At 45.0% G+C, this 26,179-nt stretch overlaps 1 protein-coding gene across 1 annotated transcript in view; it reads left to right on the top strand.

Moving 5' to 3' along the window:
• The first annotated feature begins 5,421 nt into the window (after positions 1-5,421).
• Positions 5,422-26,179, top strand: part of TUB (TUB bipartite transcription factor) — a 128,060-nt gene continuing 107,302 nt past the window's right edge. Inside the window, exon 1 of the mRNA XM_054390484.1 lies at positions 5,422-5,477. Coding sequence (XP_054246459.1) covers positions 5,422-5,477 — 56 coding nt within the window. The remainder of the gene's footprint in view (positions 5,478-26,179) is intronic.

The following is a 26,179-nucleotide window of genomic DNA, read 5'->3' as shown; positions in this document are numbered from 1 at the left end:
GATCTGTATCTGCTTTTACTTGAGGTTTTTCTGTTGTCCTAAAAGCTGTCTGCTTATTGAAGAAGAGTGTGTATGTTTGTTCAGTTCAGCCTGAGTCCCTCTGGATCTGACATGAGTGCTGGTTTGCAATAGTCTCCTGCTGATATCTCATGAACATCACCCTGGCACTCCTGGAAGCATGCTGGAGGCAGTGGGTGTCTCAAAGCATGCTACAGTGATCTGAAGAAGCCCCTGCAGACAATGGTGCTTAGGAGGCCAGGTATGCTCTGCTATGGCTTAATCCTCCACCTTCTCTCCTCTCATCTCTTCCTCACCTGGAAATCATTTGGCCACCTGGTTGAACACAGACAGCCCCTCGGGAGGAGGAGGGGAGGGTTTTTTTGTCAATAAAAGGGGGCAGTTAGTGCCTCCTGCCCCCTGCACATGTCCTGTCTCAGGAGCCAGGCACTGCCTGCAGACCCAGGAGCATCATCGTCCTTTCCAGGCAGCAGCCCTGAGGGCTTGGGGAAATCCTCCCTTGCGTAAGCACTAAATTAGCACTGCTGAAGGACTCCTAATCTCATTGAGGAACTTCTCATGGCTGTGGCTAAAAAACAACCTGAGCAGTGCTGACAGGTGCAGCTTTGAGCCCTGTCTGATACCGAGGAAGATCCTGGTGATTTGGTCTTCAAGTGTGCCCATGCTAGTGGTGGGTTTCTGGAGCAGAAAAGCAAATGCCATGGTCAGTGCTAACCAGTGCCTTTCTGGCTGGACAGACACAGAGACCTGTCTGTCCCTCTTCAGAACTCCAGACTCAGGCTGGGCTGAAACAAAGGGGCAGATTGTGTGGCCACAGGCACTTGAAGGTGGGACAGATGGCTGGCCATGAGCAGGAGGGTTTTTTGCTGGCCACCATCTGAGGATGCTTAAAATGTGCACTTAAGCTTCATAGTATTTCCAAAATACCTAATCTGGGGGTGTTCTATGTTGGGGGGTTTTTTTGGACTTTGTGCTGTTAGACCTGTTAGGCAGCATCCAGTGACTCAGCAGATACTTTGTCACTTGTTTGCAGCATGGTCTGCACTGGCATGAAAATGCAGGAACAGGCTGTTTGCTTCTGCACTGCTGGCAGGTAAGTTTCTGTTCTATTTCAGCAGCTCGAGTCAGTATTCCAAATCAGGTTTATTTGGATGGTAAGATCATTTGCCATGTACTAAACACCTGGAAAAAGGAAGGTTTTGTGTGTTCTTGGTGCTCAGCTCCAACCTTTTCCCCCAGCTGGTACTCAGATGGTAGCTCTGTGATGCAGCTTCCCAACACTTCTAGCAAAGAACTAGAATTTTATTTCTGCTCCAGCTTTAACATGTTGTAATCCTAAAGCCTAGCTCCCCTGCTCCTCCTAGGTTGAACATTCCTTCTTTGAAATGTCTCTGTGGTCAGAGGGACTGTCTTGAACCAGGGAGCAGATGTGACTCATTCCTGATGTATGTAGACATGCCCATGTGCAAAGACATGACAGCACATGCCTTGTGGCACTGCTAACAGAGCACAGCTAACGGCAAGAGAAATATCTCTGTGGCTGACTGAGCTCCAGCAGGGGTCTCATTTCTGCCTCTTTACCTTGCAGAAGCTTACCAGAGAGACATCTTCCCCCTCAAAGCTGTTCTGAAAATTTCAGGCTTGCAGTAATGTCAGCAATGCAAGTTGTGGGCTCAGATGGCAAAAAAATGGAGCTGGGAGCCTTGCATAAGCAAGTCCCAGCCCAACAGGAGCTGTAGGTGCAATTCACCACAGGCAAAGGCTTCGCTGTCAGGTGTTAGTGTTTGTTTTGAATTAGAGATGCTGGAGTTGAGGAACCTCTGAGAGGAAGAGCTGGGAGGTTTCTGCTTGCCTGCGTTCAGGGAGTCTGCTATCCCTGTGCAGGAAGCAGGGAGACACTTACATCCTAGGAAGCAAAATCCCACCCAGAACAAGAGGACACAGTCTCAAGCTGCACCAGGGGAGGTTTAGGCTGGAGGTGAGGAGAAAGTTCTTCACAGAGAGAGTGGTTGGCCATTGGAATGGGCTGCCCAGGGAGGTGGTGGAGTCACCATCCCTGGAGGTGTTCAAGAGAGGATTGGACGTGGCACTTGGTGCCATGGTTTAGATAGTCATGAGGTGTAGGGTGACAGGTTGGACTCGATGATCTTTGAGGTCTCTTCCAGCCTTCTTGATTCTATGATTCTATTCTATTTTTCGGAGTCCCAGGCTGTTGGGCACCTGCAGCAGAGCAGTGGAGAAGCTGCACTTGCCTGAGGTCTCCCAAATCGGACAAGTATGGCAAAATGGCACTCCCTGTTTGGAGGCTGGATGTGAGGATTGGGTTTTGGAGCATTGCTGTACTTACTGTGAGGTTCAGGTTTCAGCCTGAAATCTTCACAACCCTTCTGCCACAGCATGCCAGGGCAGTTTTAATTTCTGATGACCGTAAAAGGAAGCAAGGCTGTCAGGACATGCTCTGGATCTACAGCTGCCATTTCCCCCTGTCACTGCATGAGCTACCATGATTGAGTTTCCATGCTCAGTGCTGTGGTCCAGGATGAGTGAGAAGGAGCCCAAGATGCCAGCAAGGTAAGGTTTGGGTGAGGCTTATGGAGAGGGGAGCACATTAGCTCCAAGCAGCTAACTCCTGCTCCTTGCTTTTATTGATGTGCCTTGAAGCATTTGCCTCTGAAGGAGGATTCCCTGGGATGGAGGGAATTGCCAGGGTGATTTTCAGCTCCTCCATTGGGGACAATGTTGGTCTGAGTAATCCAACAGCCAAGTAAATGGTCAGGTTTCAGTTTGCCCATTAACAATTTTGTTAGCCTGAGCACAGCAGTGAGCAGATGCAGGTAAGAGGAGATGTGCTGTGACTCTCTGCTTCCAGACAGTTCATTTTGTCCAGGTTATAAATGAGATAAAAGGGAACATGCTGTCTGTACATAACATCAACAGCAGCCTCTGTAACAGGAGTTAGGAAGATAAACTCACAGGGTGGACGTGGTTACAAGGAATGAAGTTCAGACCTGGGCATCTTAATTGCCTTTTTGAGGAAACCTGGGTGTTTTCCCCATTTGAAAGAAGTGTGGCCAGATACCAGTGATAATCAGAGAAGGTTTGATGCGGACACCAGCTGGCACATGCAAAAAGCTCTTAGGCTGGTTCTGCCTATCCTGACTTGCAGGGTTTAAGGCTTGGCCCATTCAACCCTCCAAAATAAAGACTGGAAATCAAAAGATTGATTGATTGGGGGTTTAACTTGAACTGAAGGATGGTTCTCAGATGGAGCTCAAAAGTTAATGAATACTTTTGAGCTAGAAACAGAAAATCTCTGCAAGAAGAAGCTCCTAGAGCTACCTTCTGGAGTTTCTGGGAGCTCTTCACTTGCAGTCTCTGGAGCTTCATTTGTGAAGTGTAGGACTGGGCCTGATTAACTCAAGACCCTTCCAGTCCTTATGTATATTTTGGATTTTTAGTCATTTTTACTGGGAGAACTTAGGAGCTGAGAATGCATCACATGGCTTAAGAGCAGGGCTGGTCACCTGGCTGGTGTTGCAGTGAGGGAAAGGGCCACGAGATGCTAATGCAGGCCAAAGTGCCAAAGCTGCCTGGAAATGGTTTCAAAGTGTTCCCCCCATCCCCTGTGTGTGTAGGTAGACATTCTAAGCCATGCCTGGGGCTGACTCTGCAGATCAAGCATTGCTTCTGTGGCAACTCTTTTGGTGACAGTATGGGTAGGTCTTCTCAGCAGCCTCCTGTGCCTGTGGTGTTATAGCACATTGGGAAACTGTAATTTTTTTCATCAGGAGTGAAGTGTAGGGCAGAGCATGGTGCCTCGGGGCCATGAGCAGGACAGAATGCCTTCAGCACAACTGTGCATGATGAAGTCTGAGGAGCTCTGAACCAGCTTCTGGAGAGACAAACCTCTGCCTGCCTATACCTGACTCTGCACATGTCCTTGTCTTTGGAACATCCACCAAGCATCACCAGCAAGGCTTGCTTTCAGGATCTACTGCTCAAACTAAACTCTTTGGTAGGCACTATGCTGGGTGCCCTGTCCAGAGGGTCACAATCCTATGTGTCTTTGCCCAGCTGTGAATCTCAGCAGCTAAACCTTGCAGGCCCTGTGAAACCGATAGCAAGCAAAGGTCAGAAGAGGCAAGAAACCACTGTGTGATTTGAAGGTTCAATAAAGCAGCTCTTGAAAAGGCAGAGATGCTGGGCAAGTCCTGCTGAACTTAGTGATTTCCCTAAAGGGAAACCCCAGGTGGATTTCAAGGAAGACTTATATGTCCATGTGTTTTAAGTGGGGAACACCTGTGTCACAGTGTCCTTGTGCTGAGACTATCAGAACTGGTCAGAAAATACTCAGTGAGCCAGCAAGGTCTGACTCCCAGCCGTGTGCAGGTGTGGATGGGGCACCTCAGAGCAGAGCAGATCCTGTGCTGCCTGTGTCTGGCAGAGGTGGGAAAGGCCTTTTCAAGAGACCCCTTGCCCCTTGGCACAGCCCTGTCGTTGAGCCTCTCTGGTCCCATCCAGGAAACATGGGCGGGAGCCATGAAGCATGGCTTGGTTCTCGGTCCTGTGTGCAGCCAGGTGAGGCTGGCTGGATGTCACACGGACACCCCCGCTCTGGGGCAAACCGAGCGGCTGTGTGCTGCGCAGAAGCAGGGACTGGACTGGGGTGCGCAGAGCGTTTTTGCCACGCTCCAAGCGGCCCTGGAGCAGCCCCTATGCAGCGCAGCAGGAGCAGGGGCTGCAGTGGGCACTGCGGTGGGAAGACTGGTGGGACCCTGTCCCCAGCGTGGGGTGGCTCTACCTGACCACAGCCAGGTGCCATCGCTGTCCCTGCACGCAGGGATGTGATCGTTGTCCGCCTGGAATATCCCAGTGGCGAGACCCGGCGAGCGGCGGCGGGCGGGAGCCGGCTGATGTCAGAGCGCTGGACCCGTATCTGTGGCAACCGGCACAAATAAATAAATAACTCACGCGTGTGCGGGGCTGAGGGCGGGCCTGCTGCTCCGGGCAGCCTCCGCTGAATATCTCTTAAGCTGCTTAGCACCCCTGCTCCGATTTGTCACCTGAGCGCCTTCGTGCCCGCCGGGCGGCTGGGAGCATCCTGCCTCCGGCCCCTGCGCAGGGACCCCGGGAGCCTCCCGCTGCATACACCCCTCCATCGCTCCATCCATCCCTCCGTCCCTCCCCGGTGCGGGTAGTGGTTTGGTCCGTGCACCCCGAGCTCGATGCGAAGCTGCTGCTGGCCACTGACTCCTGCCCCACCGTGCCAGGCCAGAGGCGTCCGCCTGCTCCCCAGCGCTGCGCCCGTCCTCGGGTGGGTGTTGGGGTCCCCAGCCCAGCAGCCCAGCAGCCCAGTGCCTGCAGGAGCCCAGCGATGCTGGAGGTGCCGTAACCGAGCTGGAGATGGATGGTGTCGGCAGCAACAGGAACATGTCTTACAGTAGATGGAGTTACAACAGGTATTGTCTCTCTTGGTTTGGTTGTTTTGGGTTGGTTGGGTTTTTTGTTTGTTTGTGGTGGTTTTGTTTGTTTGTTTTGTGGTTTTTTTATAATTGCTGTTGTTTGTTTGATTTGTTTTGGTGGTGTTTTGTTTTGTTTTTTTTTTTTCTGTTTTCCTTGATACTGTAAAACTGGGAAGCTGCTAGTGTGAATTGGGCCAGACAGCTGTCCTCAGGAAAACCCAAACTTCTCCTGCCTCTGCTTTTGCAGTGTGACAGGCATCTGGGCACTCTGGGCTCCCAGTGGCTGAAACAGTGGTGCTTACTGTGTTTGACTGGAAACCAGGCTGGTAGTTCCACACTGCTGTGGCAGGACTGGGGCTGCTCCCAGCCTCAAGCAGTTGGGACACCAGACTCCCCTGGCTGCCCTTGCTGAGCAGGGTGACTGGGATGCAGTGAATGCCTGAGCACTTTTGAAAGGTGATCTCTGGTAATGACTGTTCAGAGCTGGCACCTAGATATCTTTTACCAAGATCCACCGAAGCTGGAGAAAGGAAGGGGCTAGGAAGCCAGGATGTGGCTAAGAAGTACTATTTGCACAGAAGCTGTAAGAACACCCTGCACAGCCCAGGTACCACAGAGCTGAGGGGCTGAATCACACTGAAACAGCTGAAACATTCACACTGTGTTGCACAGCAAGTTGCAGCTGTGGTTATGTGTTTTCCCTCTTCTGGGGAACAGAAAATTATGGTAGTGCTAGTTTTGCTTTTATGTGATTCACAGTTGTGCCTGACAGGTTCTTCAAGCCTGGATTAAAAAGAAAAGGCACAAACTTTTTTACTTCCTGCCTGTGTAAATGCTACAGCTGAAATGGAGCCAGATGCTCAGCAGTGTTAGCATCTCCCTGAATCACTGCTGCAAGCCACCACCAATATTCTGAAGGAATAACCTTTGGAATGGTTTTCAGTGCATAAACATGTATTGAATCGCCCACGCTCCCTGGCTGTGTGGGATTATATGGTTTATATGTGCATCTAGAGAGTTTCACTTGGTTTTGGTACATGCATATTGCCTCAGCAGAAAATACCTACAGGTGCATACAGAGGTGGCAACAGGAACAAAGATGTTTATGTATATGCAAAGCTGAGTTACACAACAAGCCGTGGTTCTGTGCCTCTGCTCTCCCACAGCAGATGCTTCCCATCTGATGCGATGTCCTCAGAAGCAGCAGCACTGACTAGTGCTGTAGGTAGTGCTCAGGTCTATCCCATGCAGCAGTTTTGAGAGCCTAACCTGAGAGTAAACAACCAGGAATGTCACAGACGTTGCTCTTGGATGCTTTCTCCCAGTGCTGTGGCCTTTGGGTTTAACCTCACATACTGCTTGTGATCTGCTTCCCAGTTTTCAGCCATCCTTACCCTGACAGTCGATGATTCCTGTCTGTTAGCTATGCATCCACACTGCACTTGTGTGTCTGCCCTGCTTGGCTTTCATCCTGCATCTTGGGGCAGAAATGTAGTATATTCAGCACCCAGGCTGGGTTTTTGGTATCTATTTTCCAGATTTGGAGGTTTTTCTTAATAAATCCAAGCTCCAAGAACCAATTCTTGTGTACTATGTGTGTTTTTCAGTGCCTGGAGGCTGAGGAGTGACTCGATGCTTTGACTCCCAGTCTTCCCTTTCTGAAAAATGGTGCAGAGTTGTTGTCACACACTCAGCTTGTCCTCCCACATCCCTCTTTTCCCCAGGCCTATGACAGGAGAAGGAGCTCTTTTGTATCCCAAACCCCAATGGCTGTTGTTTGCATTTGGAGCATGTTCACTGCCACGTCTTTGGTCTCACTGACCAAGAACAGAAAAAAGGCCTGGCAGAGCTATCTCCCACGGAGGGAAGGAAATGGGAGGTGCTTTTTTTGAGCATCTTAGAGCATCTGTGGTGTTCACCAAAGCCCATGGACATGAGCTCTCCCTTGGCCTGTGTTCCATGAGGCATGGGATGCCTTTCTGACCTGCAGGCTGCAACTCTGCTGTGACTACTTATGTGACTGTTGGGGCTTGGACAGGAATGTGAAGCTATTGCAAGGTTTCATGGAAGGTGCACTCTAGTGTAGCAGGTTGTAGGAGCTTTGCTGCTCAAGCTAAATAACATGATTTACTCCTTCCTTGAAGGACTCTTGCAACTTTGGGTGACCACAACCGATGATTTTAATGCAGGATTAATGATAATTAGCTCATTTACAAGAATCTTGTGAAAGTAAGTGATAATGTTTGGGTTATTTCTCTTTTCCAGTGGCCACAAGGTCACAGCTGCTAACAGGGTAGCTGCCCTGTGGCTGAGTGCTTCAGGCCAGAGTTCCTCCAACATTGGTTGGCAGCAAAGAGAACACAACTGGTATGATCTTGTTGACTAATGACATAATATTTGCAATTCTTAGCTCTGTCACTCAAGACCATGTGGCCTGCAGAAGCCACTGTGCTTTTATGCTTGTCCCCACCATTTCCCCAGGGCAGCAGGGTTTAGGCTCATCCCTGTCTGCACAGCTGTGTGGAGCAGAAGCATGAGCAGCCAAAGGCTCTGCAGAAGCCAGTAACTGCTCCTCTGGAAGCATGCCCAGGTTTCTTCTCTCGGTGTTGTCCTCTGTGAATCAGCACTGCAGCTACAGAGGAACAGGGCCAACGGAGCACTGCCTCCCATAAATACCACTGCATCTACCATTGTAAAAAGTGCTCAGTGTCAAATCAGATGAAGGCAGTTAAATAGAGGCTTTGGCTGCTGAACTCCATAAGATACATGATGGTAGAAACCCATGGCAAAGAGGAGAGTTGCTATGTCCCTTCTAAATGTCCAAGCCTTGCAGAGTAAAGCACTTGGGTGCAGCATGCAGATGTTTTCTACTGAGGTTTATCCAGCATGTGTTGTGTATCTCAGTGCTTGGCTCTGTGATTGTGGTCTTTTCTTAGATTTGCTATGCAGGATTGCTCTATAGCAGAGTCATCACTGCTCTTTCCTGTAAGTAGCTTGTGTAATGAAGACCAAGTCCAAACACAGACTGCAAAACTTGAGGTTGGGGAAGCACCATGCAGTGAAAAGAAGCTGCTCAATAAAGTTCACCTTAGCTGTTCTCCTAACCAAAGGAATGTTTTTTCCCCCCTCCTACATACTAGACAAGCGTGTACGTGAAAAAGAAATGAGTACAAAATGAAAAGGCTCTTATTGATCAGATGTGGCATTTCCATAGCTGACTTTCTGGCCTTCATAAGAGGCCAGCCTTATCGAAGGCACATCTTTGCCTTCCATCCATTTCAGTGCTGTGACAATTCTCTCATCACTCTGAATGTTGTCAGCCCAAAGCAGAGGACAGGCAGCAATTTAAACAAAAACTAGGGACATTCTCAAAGTCCTAGAAACACTTGGGACTTAGGGAGCCAGATGGCTAATTCCTAGAGTAAGATAATGCCATCTTTCACCCTCTGCCCTCAGTGATACTCTATTTTCTGGACACTTGCTACTCATTTCTATTAATTTCTTTTCCTCCTGAGCAATGTGTCACCTGCTCACCTTGCCCATGGTCCCTAGGTATGCAAAATGCTTCTCTTCCAGAGCAGAGCCAAACCTGCCCTTTCATGTTCTCTGTTTTCAGTGCCAAGAGATATTGCTGAATCCAGGCTCTGAAAGAGCACAGGTCAGGGAAGAGTGTAGGATTCAGTCAGCCTGTGGACACAGGAGACCAGTATGAAGGGGTAAATGCTGCAGACTGGGAATCTGCAGCAGGCTTTTGGGAAAACAGTGCAGGACAGCAGTGGACTGCAGAATTTCACAAGGTTTTTCAGGTGTTATTGGATTATGCTTAGCTCTTATGGGGAGGATCACAACTGAATGTCTAGTCTTGAAGGATTTTCTCAGAAGTAATATAAAGTTTTTCAGCAGGTTATACCTATGCATGAGTAAAGATGTTAGTGTTGCTTCTTAAAAAAGCAGCAAACCACAACAAAATGCCATCTGGGAAGACACTAAGAGCCCCAGTTTCTTTAGTCTTTCCTCACATTGCTTCCTGAGACCAATGCATTCACAGCTTTCCTCCCCTATCCTCTTTGCTTTGTTTCCATATTTATTTACTATTTTTTCCTGGAGGGCTTTAGTGCAGTTCTATCAGGGTCACAAATTGCCATGTTTGTGATAAATGTAGGTTTTATCCACCGACATTTGGCAGCATATTTGGGGGAGCTTACTCCCAGGATGTTTCAGAGGTTGGAGACAGCTGAAAACTTTTTCTATTGATCTGTTGTATCTTTGGTCTATTTTGGAAATCGGCATTGTTTGCAGCTTCCTTTTGAAGCTGTTGTTTTGCCTTTTTTATCCTGTTTGCATTTTTTACCCTGTGGCTGTATTTGTGTCTTGGTGTTGGAGAGGTTCAATCTTAGATCTCACTTTTGAAGGTTTTTAAAATTGTCTACCTTGATCTTTTCTGGGACATGCTGTCATCAATAAGTAAATAGGAATTGTCCTCCAAACCTCATCCAAAAGGGCTCTCTTTAAAGTAACTTTCCCCTTCTCTTCTTTGAAGTAGCACAAACACTTCTTACCTTCCTAGGCTTGCTGCAGTGAGCACACTTTGACTACACCAAAGAGCAGCTCCTCTCCATCAGGCTTGTCTGCTGATCTGCTGTTGGCAGATGGACAGCACAGGATGCCATGAACTTCTTTTGATAGTGTTGACTAATTCTGCTCTTAAGCGGAGGAAGCAAATGGAGGAGAAAGTCCTTTAGCCACTAACACTCTTCTTTGCCATCCTGCATTCTCAGGTGTTTCCTCCTGGACTAGAAACCTTTATAGCTGTAGTCTTTGGACAAAGCACCTGGAGGAGCAAAAAGTGGAAACTGTTCTATGGGACAAAAGGAGGGGTGGAATCAGACAACTCTCAAGTGAGGTTAGACTAAAACGTTCATCTAATGGTTAAACTTATGAAGATTTATGTATCAGTGTCACACATTTAGTTTGTTGTTTGTTAATTTTATTTCATAATGAAGTACAGAGTTTGGGAAAGATGTTTCCTTCTTTGAGTCAGCTTCCTAGGCATAATCTGCAGGAGCGTTCATGTGCATCCTCCCATGCTCAGGAGAACGTTTTGCGTTGGTTGGAGGCACATCCTTTGGGGGGTGTGAATTCTCCAGAGACTGTGTGGGAGAGAGAGGTGTGGGAGAGGAAACTTCAGATCCCACTTTGCTGAAAAAAGAAATTTTGAAGCTTCTTAAACAGAAGTAGCCTGGTAAAATATTTTAAACCTCACGTACAGCTCATGCGTAACATTCACTCTTGTATAGCATTGCAATAGGGGCAGCAAGAAAGCAGAAAAAATGACTGTGAAGAGAAGGAAATGCGATGTGGTATCAGAAATGCTGCTCTGGCATCTCTTTTTAGCACTTTTCTCTTTCCTTGTTCTTTGGTCTTATTGCAAGCTCTGTGTGAATGCCTTTTGTTACCACGTCTAAAGTACATGCTGAGTGCCTCGTCGTTAGTGCTGGGGCACAAAATTGATGGTCCCTTCTGTGCCTGAATATGTGCACCATGCAAGGAAGATAGAACACTACAACCCTGAGCTGTCAGACACTCTTTGTGCTCTTGCTGCAGCTCTCAGAATTAGATTATGTCTTAAGAAAAATCAACCATGTCTCTCATCATCTGCGTTATTGCAAAAAGAACAATTTTTCTTTCTCCAGTACGTAATTTAGGCAAATGGTACTAATGGCAGTCTGAGAAATAATGTCATGGCTAAGAACCAACAGAGACCATTTTTCTCCTTCAGAAATTAATCAGGACAGAAAAGCAGACCTGGCTGTTTACATGGTGGCTTTTGGGGTCTGGGAAAGCTTACTTATCACTACTGTGAGGGGGTGTTTCTCCAAGAAGAGAAAACAAAAAATGTTCTGTTCTTTGCAAACAAAGGCCAAAGCTCTTTTTCTTTTTTCAAACGAAGCCTGCAAGAAGAAGAGCTTACTGCTGACACAAGAAAGAGTCCTGATACCCCATCAAGGGCCCCAAGGCCTTCAAAGAGTGTCAATGTATACCTGTTGAGTTCTGTTTATTCTTCTGCTGGTGAAAACCTCCTATGTTAAGAGCCTTTGAGGTGACTAGTCTGAGTTCTGCAGTACTCACCTGTGTTTTTAGAAGAGAGGGACATTGGTCAACACTTGGATATACCTGAAAGCTGAGGTCAAGAACAGGGCAAGGCTTCAACAGTTGGTGTGAAAACAAAGATGCTCCCACAGGACTGCCTGCAGGTCTTTGATTTGCAAAATTACAACCAGTCAGCTCAAAATCCATTTAAAAAGTATTGTTGAAATTGTAATTTGTCTCTCAGAGCCTCGTACATGGACAATCAGCCAGACAAGTTACTCTGCTTGATAAAAATATTGAATCCTTTGTTTTTGTAAGCTTGTTGTGATGTATGATTTGTTCTACCCTCCTGGTGTGGCAATAATCTTCTAGTAATGTTTAGATTCTGTTACTCCAGAGACAGTGCTCTTCTCTTTTGGGAAGTCCAGTTTATTTGGAAAGCTCACTGTTTCATGTGCCACCCCCAGCATCCTCCTTCATGCTGTGCATTATTGCTGTCAGTGATGTAATAGCTCTTTAGAGCTCCTCCAGGCCTCTTCAGCTGTTGATGTGTGCTTGGTGGATTGTGCAAGCTTACCTAGATTCACTCCTGTCCTTGCAGAGTTTACTGGCAATTCTTTAAAACATTTTTTTTGGTTCCAGCTTCTTCTGCTGTAGCTTCGAGGACCTCTGAAGTATCAAAGCCAACTCCTTGATGCCTAATGTGGCTTTGCTGTGGGCATTCCTGGATCTTATTTAGCAGAGCTGTAAGCTGACATCCTGCCACAACACAAGGAATTTGTCTGGTCACTTAAAGGTGCTCCCAGAAAGCTGAGGGAGTCTGGGGCTGTGTAAGGCAGCTGGCCAGGGGGGATTAGCAGAGGCTAGTCACCAGACAGAGATTTCAGGAGGGGTTGGCTCCACACAGAACATTTCACCTGTCTGCAGGATGCTTGATTTTCTAATAACAAAACTGTATCTGTACTTTATTCCTCTCTGGATTTTTATATTTTATTTCTTCCCATGTGGTACTACTGAAGTACCACTGTGAGCTTCCCCAGGCTGAAGTTGCTGCTTGAAGTTAATTTATTGCTCCATTGTGTACTTTTTAGCATCTTAGATGGGAGAAATGAAGTGACATTATGGTGAAACAGTGCATTCAGACCTGAACAGACTTTTTGATAGGAAGGTGCCAATAAATTTAAAGGAGGAAATAAAGAGAGGGACCAGTAGGGAAACTGGTAGCTGTTCATTATTAAACCTTTGCTGTGTCACACCAGAGAGCAGGTGAGTTGATTTTTATGGACTGTTGGCTACCAAAAATGACATGAGTGGTCAGTGGATTTAATTGATTTTAAGTAGATCAGTCTAACTGAATCTCAGACACAATGCAGATTGCCTTCTGGGTAGTTTATCATTTGATCTTACTAGCAATGGGTGAGTAATGATGGGATATACTACTGAGAAGGATTCTGAAGGGGAACCAGGAATCAATGTGACTGGAGCTGGGCTCCAACATTCTGCATGAACAGAAGCTTTTAAGGTATTTGCAGTAGCTCTGTGTGTATGACAAACTGTGCTTCAAACAGGACTAAAATCCGGACACTGGTAGATAAGGGTTGTCTTCTCTTGGAAGCTAGGATTTGCCCTGGACCCTGGAGAGGGCTGTGGTGTTTTTCTCAGGTGTGTGGTTTGGTGTGTACAAATACACTGCCACAACTGTCTGGTAACTGTGTCATCCACACCACCACTACCAGCCTTTTCACCCCTTTCACCCCAAACATGCACCCGATAAACTTCTTTTTTCTCTCTGGCAAGCTTTAGTTTTCTTCTCTCCTTCCTGGAAATGCCTTACATGTATTTAATTAGTGGGGATTTTGAAATTCACTTTGGGCCACTCACACAAGGAGCGTAGGAGCCAGTCCAGGCTATGAACCCAGCTTGAGGCCAAAGCCCATTTAAGTCCCTCCTTACAACCCTTCTGTTCTTCTGCTAATCACAATAAGAAGATTAGCTTCAAGAGCAGGAGATGTTGAATGCTACAGTCAGAGATGTTCATATCAGACTCTGGGCTATTTTCATTCACCCTTTTGCAAATATAAAATGATTTCCAAAGCAACAGGCTAGCTGAGATCCAAGGCAGTTTATTCATGCTTGGAATATGTGTGTGTATACAGTAAGAAAAGGAACTTTTGTCTCAAAAATAAGAACTAGCCTTAAATCAGAGCTGAAATGTAGTGATCCAGACTTGCTAAAAGCCAGAGCTCTTGCTCCCTCTGGAAGGAGTTGAATCACACAGATGTTATTTGCTTTCTTTTATGAAAATTAATGAGCATCCAAGCAATGTTGCACTACTTTGTCAGTGTCTGGATTGTCCCTTCTGCCAAGGTCCTCCCTTCAGCTTCTGCTGCAAGTGAGCTGCTCTTTGCAAGGAAACTGAGGCTAAGCCACAGCCACTTCTGTTCATGATTTTTGGAGCTCCTAGATTTGAACTTCAGTCTGACTACAGGGCTTATTAAATCCATCGTCCTAAATACAGTACAATTCAGTGTAAATTCACTGCCTTTTGCTTGGGAGGCTGCAGGGGAAGGCAGTGATATTTCCCTGGTATTTACAGTCTCCCCTGGGCATCAGCTCCTGGCAAAGGGAAACACTGCTCTTGTTGCTTGTGCTTTCTTGTGCTCCTGAGTAAGTGAACCCAAAATCTCTCCTGCAGGCACCCTCCAAACCAGGCTGGGACTGCAGGCATCTCAGATGAGCGTGTCTGGGCAATTGAAGCTCAAATGTGATGTTGAAAGTGTTCTGTTGACTGTAGTGTCTTTACCATATGTTATGTACATTTGATTAATTCACTGGAAAAATTCTATGGACCAACAGGTTGTTTTAAAACATAATTAGAGTAAATTGTCTGCAAAAGCAGAAGCATTTGGTTTTCTTGCCCATTGCAGTGAGGCTTTTCTGTTGTCTTGACTGTGCTGTAGATTTGCTAACATAATCCAAGAGATGCTAAATTAAGAGTAAAACACAAGGATGCTGTATGTGTGGGAGACAAGTTGTGCCTGTTCCTGTCTCAACACACTGATTAACAAGTATGGGTGCTCTGAGGGGTTTTCTCTGCTCTCCCCATGTGAAAAGTTCCCACCCAGACTGGGGCAGCTGTGTCATGGGAACAGCCCTGGATCAGGGGTCCAGGGTGATGCTGAGTGCTGTTCCTGCTGTGACAAACCTGCTTGTTAAAGGAAGCTATGCCTTCATCTTTGACTCATCTTGGGGTTTTGGCATTGATAATTATCTTTCTGCTGAAAATCTCTGTCGGCTTTCCTTTTGCCCCATTAAACTCTGACACTGTCTGTGTGAGTTGAAATACATGCCTAGGTCCCTCTTTCATGGATCTTATAAATCTTGTCGAGAAAAACATGGCAAAGAGTATTAGTTAGCATCCCACCAGCTATCTTCCTGGCTGCTTGTTTGGTCCAGGCTCTGTCACAAAGAGCAGCTGCTGGTATTTTTATGCATGTATTATTCCCATGTACTGTGCAGCATAACAGTGCTTGTGCCTCCAGTAGTGGTGTGATGCTCCAGTGGTGGCATGAGGCTCCAAGTGCCTTTGCAGGTCTGGCTTCTTTGCCACATGTTTGCTCTTTTCCTGCAGCTCTAACATCAGTTTGTCTTTCAGATGTCATTTCAGTCATGGTGCAGCTGAACACAAGTTCTGAGCTATGTGTACAGTAAATGAAATGTATGTCAGTGTTGGAAATACAGAGAATAATTTTTTTTAACCAAGTTTCTTTTCACCACTCATGTGTAGGAAGTTGAAAGTCAGGGTAGGTGACTGATAATAATAGGTAAGGAGAGAGGGGGTGATAAAACAGATTATTTAGCAGAGAACAATTGTAGAGCCCTTTAATGAGCCTTTTCTGAAGTATCTAAGGTTCAGGATTTTAATATGGTGCAGAAATTGTGTAAAAGGTTTCCTAATGTTGTGTGGATTCTGTCCACAGGTGTCATCAAATTTTTCCATGCAGAAGTTACAGGAGGTCTGTAGGTTATAACTTATGCACCATTAGAACTTATGCACTGTCAAATTTTTCCATGCATAAATTACAGCAGATCTATAAGTAATAACTTCTGTTGTTGTCTGGGATAACAGAAATCCCATCCCTATGCAATGAACTATTCAAATACTTACTCAGATCCCACTGACTGGGACATAGTGAGGCTCTTGGACTAACTGAAAATTCAGCTGCACCTGAATGCTGTGCACGAGGGCAGCCTTGCTGCCTGGCAGTGCCAGCAGAAGGAAGAAGAGCAGAGGTACCAGGGGAATGTCTCACTGCAGCCCTACTGATTTGTTTATTTTCTGTTCAGCTTTGTTTTTCTTACAGCCTTGTGGGCTGACATTTAACTGCAGCTTCGTGCCCTCCATCCTGGTCCCAGGTGGGCTGATGAATACTCAGATCTATGGATTTTATAAGAGAAACAATCTCAGAATGTAAGATGCAGAACATTGCTGAGGAAGCAAGAAGTGTCATGTTTTAGGGAATTTGCTTTCTGAAGTCAGGGAGCCAGCTTTCATCCTTTGCTTGCTCAAGAATGGGAGGGATGTTTCTTATCAGATATCAGAAGATGAAAGTCTTTAGAATTAGATTTTTACAGTGAGGTTCACTCTGTGATACTCCAAGAGCTGCCGGCATGCTCTGTGCTCTCTCTGCCATCTTGTCTGCCCTCTAACTGTGAATTTTACCTTTCCTTCAGTACTTCTCACTCTTTGTGTGTTGTAGGAGAATTTTAGAGCTACTAGATGAGCCTTTTTTTTTTTCAGCCAAAACCATATTCTCATCCCTCAGTCTGGAAAGTGTTGGTGCAGGAAATACTCCTTTAAAAATACATTGAATATCAGGGAGAAGGTTTGGGTTTTCCCCATCTCTTTCAAGATGTATCTTTTGCATTCTTGGTTGGGTTGTTAGGGGTTTTTTGTTTTCTTTTCCTTTCTGTTTTGCTGTCTTCTCTTTCCCTTCAAGTTTTACTGCAGTTATGAAACATCACAAAAGAACAAATAAATCAGGCAGTATTTGTGTTGCACCTTAGCAGAGGATATATGGGGCTAGCAAGGGTGGATCTTCACAGCTGTGCACTTGGTTTAGCTCTCACATGGAGGATTCAATTGCTCTCAGCACTAAATCTGTGCTGTCTTACCAGCATATTATCTGACAGTTGGCCAGAGCAATAGGAGCTGTTATTTTGAGATGTTAATCATGTTCTGAAACAATATTACCTTGTGGTGGTTGTGCAGTGAGCACAGCTTTACAATGCTGAAAGCCTTGCATCTGCAATGGTGGGGCTGCAGCCAGGCATCTCTGCAGCAGGGGAGATTTATATCATGGCTGACCTTTTGGGGGTTTTGTTTGGTTGGTTTTGTTTAATTGGAAACACTTCTTGATTGGTTAGTAACAACAGTCATCCTTTTATTCTTGTAGTTCAAAATATTTTAAAATACTAAGCAAGATTTTTTTTTTCTTTTAAAGGGAAAATCAGATTAATTTAATTTCAGAAATAAACCCTAATTCATAAGGCTTGAGATGTTGTTGTGGCACAGTTTGCAGAGCCATGCACCCTTGCCTGCCTTGGCCTGGGTAGGATGTGCAGGGGGAGTGGTACTGATGCCAGCAACCCAGCTCTGCAGGCAGCAGTAACTAGAAACTATCAGTGGGGCTTGGAGGGCTCAGAGATTGCCGGGAGGTGCTCAAGGTGAGCACCATGAAGCACTACTCAGCATATGACACTGATTGGCAGAGTGCACTGGAGAGAGGATCCCTTGAGGTCTCTCCAAAATACCCAGCACCAGGTGCTGTGGGAAGTGGCAGATTGGTGTGCCTGACTGGTTTAGTTTAATGTGAAATAATATAGTTTCTTAGCAGTGAGTAACTGATAGCATGATGCTGATGGCATCTGATGGTGCTGTTGGGTTGCACACACTCTCCTAGGAGACCTGCTTTTGGTGGAAAAGCTTCTTAGGTCTCAGCCCCATTCTTTGCTGCCTTCTTACACTGCAGTTACTGTTGTCCTAGGAGAAGCTTGTTTTTAGATGAACTCTTTTGCAGGAAAAGCAGGACACTCTGCATGCTGGAACTCTTTCTGAAGAAGTATTAGCTCTGAGGTGTACAGATGATTAATTGATCTCATTTTTGTGTTGTTTTGTTCTGTTTCTTTTAACCATGCCATCTAAACTAGAGCATGAGCAGGAAAAGGCACCATCAAATAGTGACTGCCATATGAAGGTAAGTAGCAGTGTAGATGCTGCCAGCAAAGCCATCTCCTGAGGATCTGGCTCCAGATGCTGGAATATGCTCAGCTCATTCCAAATATCCTCTTGTCCCTGTGTGCAGAGCTGCAGACTGCTCTGCGCTCTCGAGTGCTGTCCTTCACTGTTCAGCTTGCCTGGATGGGAATGCAGATGGCATCCTGAGTGCTGCTCTCAAAGGAAAATCAGAGCAAAGACCTGAAATGAGGTGGGGAGAGGTGCTCATGGCATTTTCCTGTTTTTCCTCTCCCCCTCTCTGAGAATGTGTTACCAAAGGGTAGAGGGAATGAAGGACCCTCCTCCCAAACATGCAAACAAATCCTGCTTGTATATTCTGCTGGAGTAAGCTTAGGTGGCTCCGTGCCTCAAACCCTGCATGCATGTGCATTCTCTTTTCTCCCTCTGCCTGCAATGTTTGTCACATTCAGCTGCCTTGCTGGATGCTGCAAGGCGTAATTCCTTCACGTTTTTTGATTAAATCCATTTCTATTTAGTTGAATAAATACTCCTAATACCTACTTGTTGACTTGAGACACTCATCAGAAACACTATTCTTATCTGGAAATTAGATGAGTTTACACATGAAAAATGTGGTCTATGTCCTCAGCTGCCCACAGGCTCTAAGACAGGCAGCCCAGCTCCTGAGCACACAGCATGGCCAAGCACTGAAATTGCTCAGCACTCTTGGTGGCAGAGTTGCCTGAAAGTTAGGAATTGTGTCTCTGGAAAATGGACTGTCCTTTACCCTCCAGATATTCTGAAGCTCTGGGAAAGCCAGTCCCAGGCAGTTTTCCTGTTCATTTCCCCCCCATTTTGGGCCTGTTTTATGAGCAAGCCCCTGGGTGGCTGTTTGGTTGCCAGGAATAAGTGTTCCCAAGAAGTGTTACTCCAAAGAGCTCAATCACACAGCACCGAGCGCCTGCGGCAAAAAATAGCTCAATGTAGATTGCATGCGGTACTGAGAGGAAGCCCAATTCCCTGAGGCTCTTGTAGGAGGGGGTAAAAAAAGGCTTTTTTGTCCAACTGTGTCATATTCATGCAGTCACTCCAAAGTGTGATGGTGTGCTGCTCCTGCTCTTCAGAGGCCTCCAGGTTGTTTTTCCCTGCGTAAAAGCTATCTGAATGGCATAGTGATTAACGACATGGCAGGTCAAGCCTTCGTGTGCAGCAAGGAGGGGGCTCCTAACATGCAGATGGGATTTCTTCCTGAGACCTGCCAGGTTAAGAAACTTTATTTTTTTTTTTTTCCTCCTCACTCTGCATTTTCTCTGTTAATAGAAACTGTCATCTGTAATTGAGACTATCACATTGAAATGTGAGGGTAGTGCAGAAGTGTATGTAGCTTAACTAATGCTGAGCCTGCTCATCCCCCTTGTTAAAAGAGACAGATTTTTTCAGCAACCTTCTCCAGTCCTTTCCAGCCAGCAATGTTTTGCTATAAAACATTCAAGAGTGTTCAAAGTTCCAGAAGGACAGGGAGCTGCTTGAGAGGGTACAGAAAAGGGCTGTGAAGATGATTAGAGGACTAGAACATCTCTCTTATGAAGAAAGGCTGAGGGACTTGGGACATTTTAGCCTGGAAAAGAGAATACTGAGGTGAGGATCTTATCAATGCTTATAGTCAAAGGTTGGGTGTCAGGAGGATGAGGCCAGTCTGTTTTCAACGTTGCCCAGTGACAGGACAAGAGGTTACAGGCAGAAAATTGAATAGAAGGAGTTTCATCTAAACATGAGGAGGAACTTCTTTACTTTGAGGGTGGTAAAGCACTGGACCAGGCTGCCCAGAGAAATGTCAAAGTTATCATCTCCAGAGTCATTCAAAAACCATCTGGATGCCATCATGTGCAGCCTGATCTAGGTGACCCTGCTTTGGCAGAGGGGTTGGACTCAATGAACTCCAGAGGTCCCTTCCAACTTCTATCATTCTGTAACTCTTTGAAAAGCAAGGCAAGCCTCCTTTGCTTATGCTGCAAGGCAGAGGAAGTTTGGTGGAGTCTGGGTTGTCTCCTTCAGTCTGGGCTCTCTCTGTTGTCTTTAGAACTGATGAATGTTTGCCATTTTTCAAGCATGCCAGACCAGTAACAATGCAGGAGGCTGATGCTCCCTCTTCATGTGGCACAGTGACCCCAGCACAAACATTGTGGCTTTTAAGATGTATAGCGTGGGGTCTGTTGGGTGAACTGGACATGGGATTTCAATAAGCAGCTTAATATTCCTGTTGCTGTAGGTAGCTGAGTCTGGTTTGTCTGACTTTGATGTGGGAGAAATGCCACATGTTTCCTGTGTACAAAAGAACTGGACAGATAAAATAACTGAGCCAACAATTTTTCACAGACTTAGTACCACTCTGGTATTTATGACCCAGCAGGATTTCCTTTATAAGTCCTCCCCAAGAGTGCAGATTTTACAAAGTACCATTCCCTTGGTCAAGGTTTCAGTGTAATTTAAATTTCACAAAGGTGGTCTAACTCCAGTTCTTCACTGGCTGCATGAAAATTGTCTGGTGAAGTTAATGTTTGGAGGGGAATTTCAACCCACCACAGCTACTAAGTCATGAGGAAGAGGCTGAAGATAACTCATGTTCATTTTGAAATACCTTGTAGTTTTCTAAATGCAAGAGGCAGAAATTTGGGGGCAGATGGGGCATAGCTTTGTCTTCAAGGCTCCATGACATTAAAAAAAATAGCTTGTTTTAGCTGTCACAAAGTAATTTAGATGCTTCTGAAATATTTTTCACAGCTTTTACTCTCTTGTATCTTGTGAAATGGCTCCTATAATTAGCAGTTATCTTTTGTCATAAATGTATTTCTTAACTCACCAAGACCTGTTTTGCTGGATGCCCTTGTTTGTTGTTTAAACAGCAGACTGAGGAGATGCTGGTTACTTTACTGTCACTAATTAAGAAATTACTCCACCTGGGAGATACATTGCTCATTTTCTCTGACTTGCTTTTTCCGGTGAGTTGAGTTTAAACTCAGGTCACTTAACCATGGTTGAGTCAACAAGTTTGCAAGTATTGGTCCCTTTTTCCATAACAAATTTCCAGTTCGGTTCAGATTAAGCTGTGATTTAGGCAGAGCATCAGTCTGCTGAGCAAAGGTTTTTCAAATGATAACCCTTAGCTCAGTTGACCAATCTTCAGAATCCTTGATACAAAAAAGAAAAAAGGCTAAGTGGATAGAAGTGTAGGGAATTAGTAGCATTTTGGCTGAATACTGAAGAGGTTCCAGTGTGTTTAGAGAAGTGCTGAAATTGTTTGGCCTCCTTAAAACACTACATGCAGCTTTTCATTTGTGTGTTGTTCCAGGTCCTGCAGCATAAGTATACATTTGTATAAATGTAGCCTGAGGTTTTTGTGGAGAATTAAAGGCATAAAGGTTCCTCTGCCTGGTAACAGTCCCTCTGTCAGAAGCAGTGAGTCTTTGCAGTGAACCTGGTGCTGGAGATAAGACAGCCAGGTGTGTTGGGCAGAGGGAACACTCTTAGGAAAAGGACTGTGGGGCTGGCTGGAATGGATATAGAAATAAGGAAGCCTGGCACAACTTGGACAGGCACAGAGATATAACTCTGAATGACTTGAGTTTGAGTAAGACTCTGAAAGCAAGCCTGCAGGTGCTGACTGGGAGCCCTTTTGTGTCTTGGTACTGAAAAAGGTTTTTCTAATGCATGTGAGAGAAATTCAGACTCTTAGCTATAATTTTCTACTTCCTTAACCAATCAGGGAGAGAAATCCAAACTCCCAGCTATAATTTTCTACTTCCTTAACCAGCTTCTCAGAGAGATGAGATATAACAATCTGCAGCATGCAGAGCACAGGTGAGGGACCCAAAGAGCTCTTCCAGCATTCTAATTTGTGGTATGTGATTTCTTTATTGGTTGGCACACTTGGTTAAATAGAGTAAGTGGGTATTTTATTAAGTTATGATTGTATTGTTTGAAATACATTGGGAAAATGAATAATTGAGATCTCATAAGACTGGCTAAATTTGGAGGGAGAAAAAGGTTTGCATATTTTCAGAAGCCTATATAAAGTGGTTTAAATAATAGATGACCACATTACTGTGATTTCCCTTCCCCCCTACAGTCCATAATACATTTTAGGCATGTATTAATTTTCTTAAAGTGAAAATTCTGTAAAAGACAACACAAGGGAGTAAATATTTACAACTGGAAATCAACACCAGTGCCTTGCTGCAGGTCAGCAAGAAACGGAGAGCAAATTATCTGAAAAACCAGTCAATGATCTTCTCTCCCATGTTACATCAGCAATATCCCCCCAAAAGATGTTGACTGCTGTGTACAAGCCATTGAAGGGCTGCACACAGGCATCTTGTGTGGGTATGTAGTATGCTGAGCTAGGTTTATTTCCTTTGCCAAAAAAAATCCCCACAAAAAACATTCTTCCCTTATGTGGAGTAACTGCACTCAGTTTTTTGATGTGAACAAGTGCAAAGTAACTGCCTCTGGCTTAGAAAACAGATACCCCAGTGGAAGCTTTTGGGTGGCCTTGCATGCCTGACAGCAGTTTCTGCTGCACAGCAGTACTGTTCAGTACATACCAGGTATGACCAGAGCTGGTTGCCCTGACAATTCCCTGCTGATGAATCAGACCTGTTGTCTAGGCAACTGCCTTCAGCTCTGGCTGGAAAACGATGAGTTAAGACCAGAGCCTTGAAACTGCAAGGCCTCCAAGGGTGGTCTCATCACACTTAAGACTCTTCTAAACCTGAATCTTTACAGGCATGTGCTATAAAGACACAGTCTGAGGACATCAGGGGGAATATGGCATCAACAAGAAATGACAGATGATGTGCTGCAGTGGAGAGCTGCTGCCTCTTCCACAGTGCAGGGGTGGGGCACGCACTCCAAATGCCCACAGAAGGATGCAGCAAGTGGGTTTGGGACACTGAGTGCCCTCTTGTGCCCTACAGATGTCTGGCACTCCAATAAATGCTACACAATGTCGAACTCTTTCCCTGATGTTAAAATTTCAGTGCTGGGCAGAGCAACCTTTGATAAGGTCCAGCATAGACACTGCTTGGTAACTTAATGGAGGGGAAGTCTTTTTACAAACAGCCTGACTGATGTTGCTGCTGCCTGCTCTTGAGGATTGCCAGCAGATTTCTCCAGCAGAAAAACAAAGAAATTGTTCCTTCTGGCTTTTCACTGTAGATGCAGGCAGCACTTCTGTGCAGTGCTTTATGGCAGGTTCCAGTCTTGGGGCCATCCTGGGGTAAGGAAAGATGACAGAGGGCACAAATAGATTTTCTTCTTTTTTGGTACACACATCTTTAAAAAGGTTTCAAATAGACTTGCTGCTTCTAACACAGGGGTGGCAAAGTTGTTTGTACATCGTTAGGTGAAATCAGCTCTGATGTGAGGACCTCATTGTGCACACATTTGAGGGCACAGCTGGGCAGCTGCTGAATAGCATGAACCAGAGGTACTGAGCCTGGGAAATTCACAGAGAGGGTGTGTGTGTATATACTGACCTTTGATTGTTCTTGTTGGCTTTAAGACTTGAACATCTCTCTCACGAAGTAAGACTGAGAGAGCTGGGGCTGCTTAGTCTTGAGAAGAGAAGGCTGAGAGGGGATCTTATCAATGTCTATAAATATCTGAGGGGTAGGAGTCAGGATGAAGGTGCCAGTGGTGCCCAGGCAAGGAACAATGGGTAGAAGCTAAAACACCTGGATGCATTCCTGGGTGGCCAACCCTAGGTGATCCTGCTTTAGCAGAGAGGTTGGACAGAGTGATCTATGGAGATCCTGTCCAACCCCTAACAGTCTGTGATTGTGTGATTCTGTGATATACCAATGTGCTGAATTGACAAAGTGATCATTTCCAGAATTTGTGTAAGTGGTGAAAAGCATCTCTTCCCTCTCCTGAATTTATGGCTGTGGTGAGAGTGTCTTTTCTAGACCTGTGCTCTTCCTGTAAGGATACACCTGTGGTCTGTACTGGGGAATTCAGGTATGAAACAGAGGTGTTGGGGAAGAGAGGATGAATAAACCTGGTAGGCCAAGGAGTGAAACACAGGAAGACAGATAAATGAGAGTGAAAAAAACCAAAAATATATCTAGAGAATCATCTGGTAGAGGTTGAAAAGCATCTTCCTCCCTGGGGAAGCTCCCTGCATAGCCCATCTCCAGGGAATCAGCTGTTACCTCCTGCCTTTTGGGAACATGGCTTGAAAGGAAAAGAAAAAAAAAAGCTGAGCTGCTACTGAGAGCAACTTATAAGCTTCCATTATGTTTTCTTCCAGTAAGCATGAAGCATCTGTCTTTATTAATGGGATCCTCCAAACGTCTGTCTTCTACGTTTGCGTCAGAAGTCTGTGTGGCCAGACAGACACTATAGTACAAGCATGAAAAGACAGTAATAGAAATTCAGAAAAGAGTAGTCCTTGGGAATAGAATATAATCAAAAAAGTTGTGGCTTTGTTTTCTAGCAGGACAAAGACCATTACTTCTGTATAGTTTTTCTTGGGAGTCTGGAAGCCTGGGTATATGAGGGTTGCAGATGTTAACATGACTACAAAATCATCTGAAGCTTCTTCCCTTAAAATGTTGACTTTTGCAAGCTGTTGTATAGACTATAAAGTCCATCCACAGCTAGCCACAGGAAGAAATTACATGTGTCAGTACAGAGAGCTAAAGCATGGCTTGTAGTAACATGTAGAAACAGTCACCTGAGACCTCTGAGACAGAGCAGCTTTTTGTCGCAGCGCTTCTGCCAGAGCCATCAACAATCCTGACAGCTCTAGTTTGCTGCTGAAATGGAAATGTTTCCTGGGAGGAGATTAATTACTGCTAATAATCTTGACAGAATGCTGTCAAAACATCTTGTTTTGATTTATAGGGAGTATAGAATGCAAGTCAAAACGAATCACTGGTGCTTGCAACAAGATACTTTGGAGGTTGAAATTTAGTGTTCTCAATTCTTCATTAAAAGGAGTTCTTAGAAAAGACCTTGGGGTTTCTGATAGACAGGGTTTCTGATAGAAAATTGTTACCTAATCAATTCCAGCTCATAAGTTTCTTTCCTCTTCAGCTTATATTTTAACCAAATATATCCAAGGGATACAGAAAACTTAAAATGAAGATTATTGGTGTTTGCAAAATCTCTATATGAATATACTACTATTGGCTCTAGATTCAAATATATTGAGTTTTCTAACTAAGGCTGAGGATCAATATAATATATTTATCACTTCTGGTGGAATAACACTTTCATCCTTTTCTTGATCACATCTACTGAGACTTGTGGAGACCCTGCCTAGGAATGTGCTATGCCTTTTGGACCACTATCACAAACACTCTGAAACCCTGCATGTTGTACTAAGGATTACTAAGGTTAGTTATTGTAATCATGGAAGTCATTATTATTTACATTCAGTAATTGATATTTCCCCAGTTTCTCTTCATTGCTTTACAGTTTTATTCACTTTCTACTTTTCTGTACTGTTTTCTATAGACATAATGAGTGTTGTCATTTTCTTGGTCAATATCAGTTTAAACTCTTCTAGCAGAAAACTTCTTATGTGAAGAAAAGTTAGGTGTAGAAGCATAATTGTGGGATAGAGTAGGCAATCCACTAAATCAAGTTTTACAAGGTGAGATGTAAGATATTTGCTGTATGTAAAGTGGAAGGAGGAAACACTCTAAAATCCAGCCTGTGCTTCAAGGCAACTATCATTTGTGTTTTCTGCATATGGGTAATGCAAGACAGGATTTTAGTGACTAATGTAATATGAAATGCAATCTGCATTCCCTGCAGGATTAAGATGTTAACACTTCTATTAACTGGAGAAGAAAAGGTGGTGTCAGTTTTTTGTTTGTGGGCTAGAGGTGCATATTAATATCCAGCAAATTAACTTATACCCATATTTTGATCCTCCTAATGCCTCCAAGTCCTTCCATAGTGCTCCAACTGCCAGCAGAAAAACTCATTGATTTTTTTTCTAGCTGAGATAAACAGCACTTGTCATTATAGCCAGAATGTGCTGCCAGAAAGGTTCTAGCTGGAGCATTTGACACTCTAGCAAACTTCGGTTTCACAATGCATTCAAGGGGTAGTTGAAGGTGCCAGTAAATAATCAGGCAGCTTAGTGCCTACAAGTTTATGGCAGAACTCTTTGTAGGGCTCACTGAACTGAACCCCCCCATCCCCCAGTGCTGCTGGGGAGAGAGGAGGGAAAGAAGTGGCAGTCACCTTGCCAGCTGCAGTGAATCCATGTCCTGGCATGGAAGGGAGTGCAAGGGGCTGCCTGTTTTGTTTGTGGTTCTGGGCAATTATTCTAAATGTCTAAAACCCTTCTCTGTGTCTG

Source organism: Indicator indicator, chromosome 21 (assembly GCF_027791375.1).
Source record: "Indicator indicator isolate 239-I01 chromosome 21, UM_Iind_1.1, whole genome shotgun sequence".
NCBI lineage: Eukaryota > Metazoa > Chordata > Aves > Piciformes > Indicatoridae > Indicator > Indicator indicator.
This window is presented reverse-complemented; position numbering and strand designations above follow the sequence as displayed.